Source organism: Bufo gargarizans, chromosome 6 (assembly GCF_014858855.1).
Source record: "Bufo gargarizans isolate SCDJY-AF-19 chromosome 6, ASM1485885v1, whole genome shotgun sequence".
Lineage (NCBI taxonomy): Eukaryota > Metazoa > Chordata > Amphibia > Anura > Bufonidae > Bufo > Bufo gargarizans.
The window spans coordinates 78,899,246-78,912,723 of record NC_058085.1 but is presented as its reverse complement, the minus strand read 5'-3'; the positions used below and the strand labels follow the sequence as shown (position 1 = coordinate 78,912,723).

Sequence of the window (13,478 nt, the reverse complement as noted above, 5' to 3'; positions counted from 1 at the left end):
TCTGTCTTTGCAAAATTTAAAGTTTTCGGTGGAACACAGGGCAGGCCGGTTGCTAGGAAACGTGGATGCCCTGTCCCAAGTACACTGTTTAATGTGTGTCCACCCCCTCAGGGTTAAACAAAGGGGGGAGGTATGTAGGAAGAAACAAGGAGCCGTCATTGATGGTCGGTATGTGTCACCGAGGTTCCTTGCCTCGGTGAGGTAAAAGCCAGTTTTTATCAAGTGTCATTATTGCAGATTGCAGTCTGAAACTTCAGCTGTTTAGGATGGCTGTAAAGATGATCTGGGACGGCTTTTACTGGGAGTAGCCAAAGTGCTGGGTGTGTGGCTACTCCCCACGTTCCAGGCCGAGTCTTGCCAGGCTTTAAAGCAGTCAGCACTGTCAGGTGGTGTGGATTTTACCTCCACCTGACAGTGAAGCTGTGGAGTCCTCTAGGCTGAAGACTGAAAACAGGCGTGCAGGCCACCTGGAAGCCTGCCAGTGAACTTTTTTTGTGGCTGAGCATTCAGCCAGGTGTGAACTGACACCTAGGATGCCAGGTGAACGTTGTTTTGTTTTTGCTGTGGGTGGACAAGCACCAAGACTGTTAGATTCTGCTGAGTGTGAATAAAACACTGAAGTTTAATTTACAACCTGGCTCCTTGCCTCTATATTGCGTCTGCTAACCTGTCTACCAGAGCAAATGCCCACAGCACATATGGATGGGTTGGGTGGGATTAGAAGTTTGCTCAATATAAACAAAAACTGACACGCCATGTAAGCAGATCGCAGGAGTTTTCCCACTTTCCATTCTTTCAAAATTGAGAGGTATTGTGTGGGCCTTACTCACTCCTAGATGGCTAAGGCTACTTTCACATCTGTGTTTTCCTTTCCGGTTTTGAAATCCGGCAATAGATCTCAAAACCGGAGAAAAACACATACGTTTCAATACTACAACTAGCTGCATTCATTCAGAATGGATCCGGCCGTATTATATCGAAAATTACCATACCATTGTAAGTCAATGGGTGCAGGATCCAGTTTTTTCGTGTCAGAAAAAAACTGATCCGGAACCATCGACTTACATGGTTTTTGATGCCAGATATGGCATGTTCGATTTCCCATGCTGCTTGCAGCAGTTTTGTGTCTAGCATGGGAATTCAACCAAACAGAACAGAATGCATTTTGGTGTGCTCCGTTCTTGTCTCTTCAGTTTTATCCCCATTGACGATGAATGGGGACAAAACTGAAGTGTTTTCCTTCGGTTTTGAGATCCTTTGCCGGATCTCAAAACCGGAAAGGAAAATGCAGATGTGAAAGTAGCCTTAGAATTACACTACCAGAGGGCAGAAGCAGCATGGTCATATATGCAGAAGGCATGGCTTTGGGACAAGGGCAATAAGTAACAAAATATGTCTATCATAGCTATTATGGGGCACAGAGGTATCTGAAAAACAGCACGTACAATGGCGTAAATCCTCTGCACAAGTCATTGGTATGTAAAGGTTCTAGCTAGGACTCTGGCTTGGTTGGGAGGTACAGAGAGTAACTACCACTCCCTCTTCCTCTTTGAGCTCCTGTTACTTTGTGCAATCCCTCCCTCCTAGAAGTTCAGTTTCAATTTCACTAGAAGTGCATTCATTTACTGAAATCAGCCCGGAGTGTCTGAAAAGAATACCGGTGGACCAGAGGCTTGTAGACTAGAGTGAAGGTAAGGGACATAACAAGCAGCATTCGGGCAAAAATGTCTTCAGTGACTTCCTAAAAGCATTTACGTGAAAGTTCTGCTGAACTTCAACTTTTATTGGGTGTGTTCTTATGTGTGTGGGGGGGGGGGGGGGGGGGGGTAGGCAAGAGTGCATTAAAAGAAGAGATACCAGGTTGACAAGTGATCTGCATATTGCTAGTCTAACCACTTTGATATCAACTTGTAGCTTAAAGGGAGTCTTTCACCTAAAATCACCATTATAGAACACTAACATCAGGATCTCCATTACATTCCCCATATTAGAATGCTACCTTCCATATTGCTGTCAATCGCTGATTTTCTCAGAAAACACTTTTAGTCAATATGATAATTAGCTTCTATAGGTGCCCAGGGGCGGCGTTCATGGGGCTGGTGCCCATGCCCCTTGCCACTTTTCATACCAAACCCCTCCCCTTTCACTTCTCTGGCCCTCCCTAGGTTCTTCTGATTACCTCCTCCCTTCAGTGAGAAATGCAGCACCTGCACCCGTTCAACAGAATCTTCACGCCTGTGCGTTTAATGCGCATGCGCCGGCCCGTACATCCCAAACTAGCTGGGATTTCTCACTGAAGGGAGGAGGTAAATCAGAAGAACCTAGGGCGGGCTAGAGGGGTGAAAGAGGAGGGGTTTGGTATGAAAAGCGCCATGCGGCATGGGCACCGGCTGCATGAACGCCGCCCCTGGGCACCTATAGAAGTTAATTATCATATTGAATAAAAGCGTTTTTCTGAGAAAATCGGCGATGGACAGCAATATTAAAGGTAGCATTCTAATATGGGGAATGTAATGGAGATCCTGAGGTGATTGTTCTATAATGGTGATTTTAGGTGAAAGACTCCCTTTAAATTGTCAAACTTTTCACAAAACTGCATACATCAACAGTACAAACGACTATAAAAAACGTTGTACTATTTCTAATCAGGGAAACATGTCTTGATCTCCTGTTATCAGCTGTCATCCCTTCATTGAAAGTTTTTTCTGAGATTTTAATACTGATGACCTGTCCTCAGGATAGGTCATCAGTATATGATCAGTGGGGGTCTGACATCTGGGACCCCTGCCGATCAGCTGCCTGATAAGGCACTGGCGTTCCTGTGAGCACCAAGGCTTTCTCCGTGCTCGGCAAGCACAGTACCGTACAGTGTATAACGGCTGTGATTGGTATCGTGCTCAGCCCTATTTACTTCTATGGGGCTGAGCTGCTACTGCGAGTGCCGCTGCCTTCTTGAACAGCTGATCGGCGGAGGTCCTGGATTTTGGACTCCCACCGACCAGATACTGATGACCTAAAACATGCTCATTGCTCTTCTTTAAACCTTATGGTACTGTGAAAAATTACCCGCTTCTCATTCGCTAGAAAGTCCTAAAGGCCTGTCAGTGTTCATTAACCCTTTGCACAGTGCTGTGCAAATACAGTGCAAATGAACAGGATATACTGTATATTACAACAAACATATAAAATGCAGTTACACAGTATAGGTCAGTGGTGGCGAACTTATGGCACGGGTGCCAGAGGTGGCACTTAGAGTCCTCACTGTGGGGACCTGCACCCTGGAAAAAGTCTATGGTGTACCAATATAGCTTAGACTTCAGGGCGCAGGGCGCGCTATGAACAGCACAGGCAGCGCAATGAATGTAGGCAGGCTAATATAGCCAAATGATAAGTTGCATAGAAGATATACTATATTGGAATTTAGGTTAAATTGTTGTGTTGGCACTTCGCGACAAATAAGTGGGTTTTGGGTTTGAGCACTCAGTCTCTAAAGGGTTCACCATCACTGGTCTAGGTCAATGAAAGTTAACCTTCTAAAGTGAAATAAAGTAAGTAGTTAATGACTTTGCACAGGGGAAATAGCAGCACATGTCCACAAATGTGCAGAGTTTAAATTACCCCTGCTCCAGGGCACTACAATGTTAATAAAAGTCTCTGGAAAGGGCAGGAGGGAAGAGTGAGCAGGAGCTGATTGAGACTTGAGAGACACACAAATAGACTGCACCTACAGAATAGACAGTTTCTATCTCTCAGTACAAGTACTTTGTTCACATCCGTAAAGGTCAGTACTTTTCTGCAATGTCCTTCATGATCCTGGAGATGCTTTTAACTGAGTGAAGGTTATGAAGCAGATTCCCCTCTACTTTCAGTATACAGTGGATGGGAGTTTTAGGAGAACTGGAGAACTACAAACTAGAGATACAGCATACAGATGGGACAACTGCTAAAAAATGCCTGATACAAGTGATATAATGGCCTGAAGTAGTGTATGCACACTGTACTGTTGATTAATGTAATGTCTGTTAAAGGCACTATAGAAAAAGTTGATATTGTATTCTCTCTCTCTCTCTCTCTCTCTATATATATATATATATATATATATATATATATATATATATAGTATTTTACCTAATATCCAACTGTTTTTCTTTATCAAGAGTAACAATCATGGACAGATGTAGGTCAGAGGAGGTAAGTAGTGCCTCCTGTTGGCAGAAATGTGTCTGTCTGTCTATCTATTAAAATGTGGCCAAAAATATGTGAAAACCCTTCCCAGTTACTGAGTATTGGAGTCGTTTTAACAGTGATTGATAGCATTGTCTGTGTAAGCAACTAATAAGACAACTGTGTACAGTAAAAAGAAGAGATTTTAATGAATAAATTACTAGTTTTGCTGAATCATTTCCCTTAAAACTATATATCAATCTGCTCAACTTCTACTGCTCCATAACATATTGCACTGTATTTCGTTGTTAAAGGTTCGCTTTATCCCATTGAGGACAGGCCATTTTCCGTTTTCATTTTTTACTCCCAGCATTCCCAGAGCCATACCTTTTTTTTTTTTTACACTCACATGACCGTATGAGGGCTTGTTTTTTGCAGGACAAGTTGTACTTTATAATGGCACTATTTATGGTTACATAAACCGTTGAAAAAATTCAAATGGAGTGGATTTATAAATAAAAACACAATTTGGCCACAGTTTTCTGGGGTTTGTTTTTACAATGTTTCCTATGCAGTAAAATTGACCTGTTACTTTCATTTTCTTTGTCAGTAAGATTCCAATGATACCACATTTCTATAGTTTTTCTTGCGGTTTAATACTGAAAAAATGAAAAACTTTGGAAATGTATTTATATTTTTATTTGCATCACGATATTAAGACCCCTATAACTTTTCTATTTTTATGTCTACAGAGCTCAATTTTTTGGGGGAAGTGGACTGACAAAAAATCTGCATTTTTGAGGTTTCTTTCCATTATGCCATTTGTCGTATGGGATAAATATTTTTATATTTTAATAGTATGGGCATTTTTGCAAGCGGTCATGCCTATGAGGTTTTTTTTTATTATTATTGTTTATTTTCATTTTGTAGAAAGGGGGGTGATTTGAAATTTTTAGGGAGGAGCAAATCGACTTTAGATGAAACTTCCGAAGTCGATTCGCATAAAACTTTGTTTGAATACTATTTGAAGCGAGTGCTCCATACAGTATTAGAATGTATTGGCTCTGATGAGCCGAAGTTATTACTTTGCGAAGTCTTACAAGACTTTGCGTAATAACTTAATAAATAAATGTCTACTATAAAAAAACTTTTACCAAACTCGGGTTCGGTTCCAAGGTACTTGGAGAGCAGTACAAACATACTTTCTGTGGAGCTTTTATTATCAGGATTAGTGTAGATATGAAGTTTTATTTTCCAGATTCTGCTCCCCCCCTAATGAACAGTTTCCAACCTTCGTGAAAACTCAGATCCGACAGTATGTTCTAACACAGAGGCGTTCCCATAGTGATGGGGATGCTTCAGGTTAGAATATACTAAAAGAACTGTGTACATGACCCCCCCTCCCCCCCTGTAGTTAACACATTGGTGGCCAGTGCAGCCGGCCCCCCCTCCCTCCCCTGTTGATAACTCATTGGTGGCCAATGGGCCCTCTCCCCTCCCTCCCCCTACTAATTAAAATCTCCCCCCCTATCATTGGTGGCAGTGGAGAGTACCGATCGGAGTCCCAGTTTAATCGCTGCGGCTCCGATCGGTAACCATGGTAACCGGGGCGCTACTGCCGTCCCGGTTGCCATGGTTACTTAGCAATTTGTAGAAGCATCATACTTACCTGCGAGCTGCGATGTCTGTGTCCGGCCGGGAGCTCCTCCTACTGGTTAGTGACAGATCATTAGGCAATGCGCCGCACAGACCTGTCACTTACCAGTAGGAGGAGCTCCCGGCCGGACAAAGCTCTGAAAAAGCTTTTATGCAGATGGATCTTCGGATCCGTCTGTATGAAAGTAACCTACGGCCACGGATCACGGACACGGATGCCAATCTTGTGTGCATCCGTGTTCTTTCACGGACCCATTGACTTAAATGGGTCCGTGAACCGTTGTCCGTCAAAAAAATAGGACAGGTCATATTTTTTTGACAGACAGGATACACGGATCACGGTCTCGGCTGCAAAACGGTGCATTTTCCGATTTTTCCACGGACCCATTGAAAGTCAATAGGTCCGCGAAAAAAAAAACGGAAAACGGCACAATGGCCACGGATGCACACAACGGTCGTGTGCATGAGGCCTTAACCTAAGGCTACTTTCACATTAGCGTTCGGGGCTCCGCTTGTGAGCTCCGTTTAAAGGCTCTCACAAGCGGCCCCGAACGCATCCGTCCAGCCCTAATGCATTCTCAGTGGATGCGGATCCGCTCAGAATGCATCAGTCTGTTAGCGTTTGGCCTCCGCTCCGCTCAGCAGGCGGACACCTGAACGCTGCTTGCACCGTTCGGGTGTCCGCCTTGCCGTGCGGAGGCAAACGGATCCGTCCAGACTTACAATGGAAGTCAATGGGGACGGATCCGTTTGAATTTGACACAATATGGCTCAATTTTCAAACGGATCCGTCCCCCATTGACTTTCAATGTAAAGTCTGGACGGATCCGTCTGAAGCTACTTTCACACTTAGAATTTTTTCTACACTATAATGCAGACGGATCCGTTCTGAACGGATTCATCGTCTGCATTATAGGAGCGGATCCGTCTGGGCAGACCCCAGACGGATCCGCTCTGAACGCAAGTGTGAAAGTAGCCTAATACGTCCCTTTCCAAAACAAGGTTTCGATGATAGGCACTGAATTTTAAACTACTGTCTCAGCAGGGCCAGAAGATATGTGGAGTATGCCTTTGGTATACTGTGCAGCAAGTGGCGTGTTTCCAGTGCTTAACCCAGATAGTTGGAGGAAACACAAGTGCCTTCTACACCAGCCCAGACAGACACATCACAGCTTGGAAAGCAGGAGTAGCTAGACTGAGTGAGGGACTTATTAGCGGACTATTCTCAGTCCCCTCTGGGCTCCGTTCCATTCCATATTATAATAGTTACTGTAATATGATCAATGTTAATAACATTATGGAATAATAAATGAATAATCTATTAAATAATAGAATTGTGTGTAACCTGTAATCTCCTTCACATAACCTTTTGGCCTCATCATGTGCTAGCCAGGCCCGTGCTGCGGACCGCAATGACCGGGCACCGACTGTAGGGCCGCCACATGCGGATGTGGACTGCATCCGATGGTCAGCACCTGCATGCACTACTTTTTTGAGGTGCACAGGCATGGACAAAAACCTCTGGGGTTCTGTGCCTCTGTTCCACACCAACCTTCCGTGAATGGGTCCGCATCCGTGATGCGGGGTGCACACAGCGGGTGCCCATGCATTGCGGACCTGCTATTTGTGGGCCGTAATACAGCCACAGCCGGGCAACGGGCTTGTGTATGAGGCCTTATATAGGCAAAATCCCAAGGTAAAAAAAATCTATGCTGATGTCGTAAAGTAACAGGTAATGAATTCCAGCAGCTGTGTCTTTTGTAAGTAAGCTTCTTTTTATTTAATCAAAGCAAAAGTCCAAGGCGCGTTTCGGCATGCAAGCCTTTCTCAGCAGGTACATCCAACAAAAGAAATCAAACTATATCTAGGGTCTAGTACCGCCCATTAGGGACGTCTCCACCCTTTTTAGTGGGTGGTATTTGAACAATTGTCAATCAACTAATGATACAAAGTAACATAAAATGAAACAAAGTGACATATGGCCGAGATTATTTTCTACCTTATTGGAGAATCGAAATGTCCTTTTCATCATAAGGCAGAGGTCTAAAAGGAATACATAAGAAGTATATTAAACATTTATATATATTTTTGGCTTATTTATATATATATATATATATATATATATATATATTTATATATATATATATGAAAACCTCACAAATGTGTGACCTCATAATCCCTATTCAGGCCCCTTGGGTGCAGTGTGTCAAGGGTATGTATCCAAAAGGCCTCTCTTCTAAGGAGAAGCCTCTTGACATCTCCCCCTCTCCTTGGTCTCTTCACCTGCTCTAATACTTGAAATCGCAATTGTCCAGACGGATCCGCTCATATAATGCAGACGATGGATCCGTTCAGAACAAGGTAGAAAATAATCTCGGCCATATGTCACTTTGTTTCATTTTATGTTACTTTGTATCATTAGTTGATTGACAATTGTTCAAATACCACCCACTAAAAAGGGTGGAGACGTCCCTAATGGGCAGTACTAGACCCTATATATAGTTTGATTTCTTTTGTTGGCTGTACCTGTTGAGAAAGGCTTGCATGCCGAAACGCTTCCTGGTTATAGGACTTTTGCTTTGATGAAATAAAAAGAAGCTTACTTACAAAAGACACAGCTGCTGGATACTGGAGGCTGCTCATCTTCCGTGCAACACAAGGTGAAGTGCTGACCTGTTTCCCTTTTCAATGTCGTGAAGTAAGCCTAGCTCAATAATATCATATCATATCGCTGTGTCTGAGTTGCCCCCAACCCCTAAATTCTTATCTATGGCCTTCCTATCTACACTGGGGAGGCTGCAGCTTATAATATAGCTCTGTAACCGATACAATAAACCTTATAATATACTCTGGCTATGCTTGCATTACTACATGTATAGGATAAAATAGGATATAAAATGTGAACTACTTCATGTATATCAACCCATCCACTACAGATCAAGGACTAAGGCAGTTAACACAATTGTTGGAAAAAAAATACTCATACCAAATAAAAAACTGTTTAAACAAACCAATCTAGACCCTATACAGTTTCTTAAAAATGAATTTACAAATTATAATAGTGGTGAGGTGGTGTTTGTGGCAGCTCAGTCTGTTGGCCATTGTATATTATCTGGCCTGATCATGAGGAGGTTGACGTGGTACCCCCACAGACAGTGGTGGTGGGCCATATGTATGATCTGGCTGGTAGTGTGGAATATATTGAGTCCACTAATGTTGAATACATGGGGCCACGGGGGGGGGGGGGGGGGGGTTAATGCATATGGCCAATGGCAGACTGCTGTGGCTCTGAAGCTGCAGGGCCTGTGGTGTGCCCATATAGACCCCACTGCTCCAGTGCTGTGTACACTTCCGTGGGGTCATTTGAGGGTGTTGCAGCCTCCAAAATAATACTAAATGCAGACTGAGTCTGTCAAAACCTTTCCTTAGGCAGAAGAAGGAGAGGTTACTCAAAATTTCTGACATACAGGTCAAAGGACTCTGCTAAACTGTGGACAAATAATCTAGAACGTGACTATCCACCTCCTGAACTGCAGTCACACCAGCCATTTTTTCTGGTGGCCAATCGCGAGCCCAAGGTAGGATCCATATGTGTGGGGCTGTGTCCAGCAGCTGTAGTAGAGGGTCCAGCTTCTGGAACCTCTGCTGAGGTGAGGGTGTTGGGCAGGGACTGCCATAGTGGTGGATGTTCCCTCCCCAGTGGCCTCCTCTTCATCCTCCAGGTTGTCGGACATCCTAGAAATTTAGTAAACATATATCTAAAACTACACATGATTATTTAGCCTCTAATCTACTATCTCAGTCACCTGATACAGCTATAATAATAATTAAATGTGCCAACAATATCAGGGGGACAATACGCATGTGGCAGCAATATCAGGGGGCAATATGCATGTGGCAGCAATATCAGGGGGACAATACGCATGTGGCAGCAATATCAGGGGGACAATACGCATGTGGCAGCAATATCAGGGGGACAATACGCATGTGCCAACAATATCAGGGGGACAATACGCATGTGGCTGCAATATCAGGGGGCAATATGCATGTGGCAGCAATATCAGGGGGACAATACGCATGTGGCAGCAATATCAGGGGGACAATACGCATGTGGCAGCAATATCAGGGGGACAATACGCATGTGGCAGCAATATCAGGGGGCAATATGCATGTGGCAGCAATATCAGGGGGACAATACGCATGTGGCAGCAATATCAGGGGGACAATACGCATGTGCCAACAATATCAGGGGGACAATACGCATGTGGCTGCAATATCAGGGGGACAATACGCATGTGGCAGCAATATCAGGGGGCAATATGCATGTGGCAGCAATATCAGGGGGACAATACGCATGTGGCAGCAATATCAGGGGGACAATACGCATGTGGCAGCAATATCAGAGGGCAATATGCATGTGGCAGCAATATCAGGGGGACAATACACATGTGGCAGCAATATCAGGGGGACAATACGCATGTGGCAGCAATATCAGGGGGCAATATGCATGTGGCAGCAATATCAGGGGGACAATACGCATGTGGCAGCAATATCAGGGGGACAATACGCATGTGCCAACAATATCAGGGGGACAATACGCATGTGGCTGCAATATCAGGGGGACAATACGCATGTGGCAGCAATATCAGGGGGCAATATGCATGTGGCAGCAATATCAGGGGGACAATACGCATGTGCCAACAATATCAGGGGGACAATACGCATGTGCCAACAATATCAGGGGGACAATACGCATGTGGCTGCAATATCAAGGGAACAATACGCATGTGGCTGCAATATAAGGGGGACAATATGCGTGTGGCTGCAATATCAGGGGGAAAACACGCATGTGGCTGCAATATCAGGGGGACAATACACATATGGCTGCAATATCAGAGGGACAATACACGTGGTTGCAATATCAGGGGACTATGATATTATATATATATATCTTATATACTATAATGGGCCCTATTATAGTCAATAGGAATGTCAGGTATTCCGGTAAAATTTGGCTGGGTAGTGGCCACATCTCCGCTGGACCCCAGTATAATCAATGGGGCTGGCAGGCATTCCAGTAGCATCCAATGGAGGGGAAGGGCAGCCACTTGCAGGCGGTGACAGGGAGGAGCCTCCCTAGCATCACCTCCGGGGACCAGGAGCGGCGCGGAGAGCCAGGTAGGTAGAAACAGTGTGAGGGACCCGGGCGTATGGGGAGGCATTTCCAGCGTCGGATAACCCCTTTAAGTCATTGCAGCTAGTGAGCAGGGGCACTGTTATTTCTACAATGACTGAAACAGCATTAAAAAAATATTGCTATATGGCGCCACATGACATCTAGAATTTTTTTTTTTAATACAGCAACCAAATGAATAGTTTGATACTGTCTAGAATTCATACTCAGATGTCTCTGAATAACAAACCCTGTAAAAGGGGGTCCATTGCTCAGGACCACCCTCTATATGCCCATCTGGAGAGCCGCTCTGTAACAACAGCCCCTGCTCTGGTGGACCCAGCCTAGTCATATGTGTTTGTGTGGGTTTCCTCCCGGTTCTCCGGTTTCCTTCCACACTCCAAAGACATACTGATAGATAACTTAGATTGTGAGCCCCATTGGGGACAGTGTGATGCTAATGTCTGTAAAGTCATATTAGTTTATAAAATAAATAATAAATATTCATATATTACATGGAACGTCGTTTACTGAAATAGCTGGTATAGAAGGCTATAATGTATGTATAAAGGAGGCTTCATCTGGCAATAACAGCTTTATAAAAGCGGGGCCCCGCTTAATTTTAATTAAGTTAAAATGGAATGATCCCTGGTGGTCTAAGGCAGTGAAGGGGTTAATGCCAGCTTAGCTGGTTGTATAGGATAGTGGAGAGGTTAATGACCATTGGGGGGGGTGCGGGACTAGTGTACTGAAGGAGTCAATGCCAACCAGTGCCCTAGAGTATTGAAGGGGTTAATATTGGAGGGATATGTATGACATTAGAAGAACATGGTGGCTTTCTCCAGAACCAGCACTCTTGTCCGATGACCAGTGTCCGATACTGCCATTCACCTGAAGAGGGACTGTCACACACAACCTATGGACTGAATGTTTCTCTAATGTCATATAATCAACTCTTGGATCCATATTTGCTAGTGGAGGCTGTATAGACCGTGAATATGTAAAAAGAGGCAAACCCCTGTCGAAGGAGCTGCTAGTAGTAGTATATTACAGAAATGCTACAGAACCTGTGTCCACTATGACTCCTCAAACCATTATCTCTTAACATTGTGCTGTCTTTTTATATTTTCTATTACAGGATAATTTGACTGCTGAAGAGAAGAAGGCAAGGTATGTTTTCTTAAGGGGCATAAGTATCTGGGTCTGGTGGGACATGCTCAGGGAGATGGGTACTGGGGGATACCAACAAGCATCCTGGCCAGGGTATCTACATATAGAGCAAGGACAACTAAATCAGTGCCCTGGCAAAAGGAAAATCTACCTGTGACTGTTAGGGCTCATGCACATGAACGTACTTTTTCTCCGTGTCCGTTCAGTTTTTTTGCAGCCCATATGCAGAACCGTTCATTTCAATGGGGCCACCCAAAAAACCGGAAGTTATTCCGTAAGTCCGCAAGTCTGTTCCGTAAAAAAATAGAACATATCCTATTCTTGTCCGTTTTGAGGTAAATTTGCAGCAAGCCCCTGAGGAACAATGCAGAGGATGGGAGTGGTAGGGGCCCTGAGGAGGTGTTGTATCACGGTGTACTCCCTCAGGCCATTGCCCCCTGGGGTTCAGTGCAGTGAAAAGGTGATGTGAAGGAATTAGGCAGACATAGGAGAACATCAAACATCTTTCTTTACCGAGTGCAAAGGATAACTTGTGGCACATCTAGCAACAGTATTTACAAAGTGCAATTTCTGTAACCAGATGAGAGGCTATAGTGGCTGGTTGTGGGGCAGTGTAATGACACTAGCAGGCACTTGTGGATATATGTGTCCACTGTGAGACTTGATGTTTGGCTGGCCTGGTTGTTAGCTAGGTGATGGGTGTCTGAGCAGTAGTCCCTCACCTTCAGCAGTGTAGAAAGCTATTATTTATGCTGATCACTTTGCTGTATTAGCACATGGACACTCTGGAAGCAGTGTTCTGTATTCTAAAGATCTCTCTGGAGTGATGGTCTCACAGGATTAGTGTCACAGCTGAGGATGGGGAAAACCCTCAGCCGTGCGATGCCAGAAGATGGTAGTCGCTGCTCGACCAGGAAGACAGAATTAGAGAGCAGTTCACCTCCTAATCGCATCCCGAATCTGACCCTGACTCCTAGCTGTATGAGCCGACCCTGATGGTAGGAGGGCTCATACTCCGGAACCTTGAAGTCCCTGATAGCCCTCAGGGTGGCACTAAACTAGGAGCAGGGTAAGATGACCTGTTCCTTCTGGACACGGAGGAACAGGAGTCTCACTGGCCAAGCTGCAGGGAAAAGGGGAACACAAACAGTCCTATGGATATGGCAGGTGAACTGAACTAGTTCCACCTACCTGCCACAGCCTTGCTGACTGGATCCCTGTGCTGGCAAGCTGATGTTCACACAACATTAAATGAACCCAGCAAACACACATCCACACACAGGAACCCAGATCCATAGCTGCACCAAATAACAAA

General features: G+C 44.5%; 1 protein-coding gene across 3 annotated transcripts in view; it reads left to right on the top strand.

Moving 5' to 3' along the window:
• Positions 1–1,556: 1,556 nt before the first annotated feature.
• The window catches only part of LOC122941399, a 47,961-nt gene continuing 36,039 nt past the window's right edge, over positions 1,557–13,478 (top strand). The window contains exons 1-3 of one of the 3 annotated variants that reach the window (XM_044298624.1): positions 1,557–1,691; positions 4,158–4,191; positions 12,132–12,163. Coding sequence is in view for 1 of the 3 variants with exons in the window: in XM_044298622.1 (XP_044154557.1) it covers positions 4,168–4,191; positions 12,132–12,163 (56 nt within the window). In the remaining 2 variants the exon portion in view is untranslated. The remainder of the gene's footprint in view (positions 1,692–4,157; positions 4,192–12,131; positions 12,164–13,478) is intronic. The other 2 variants (XM_044298622.1, XM_044298623.1) reach the window with 2 other exon arrangements.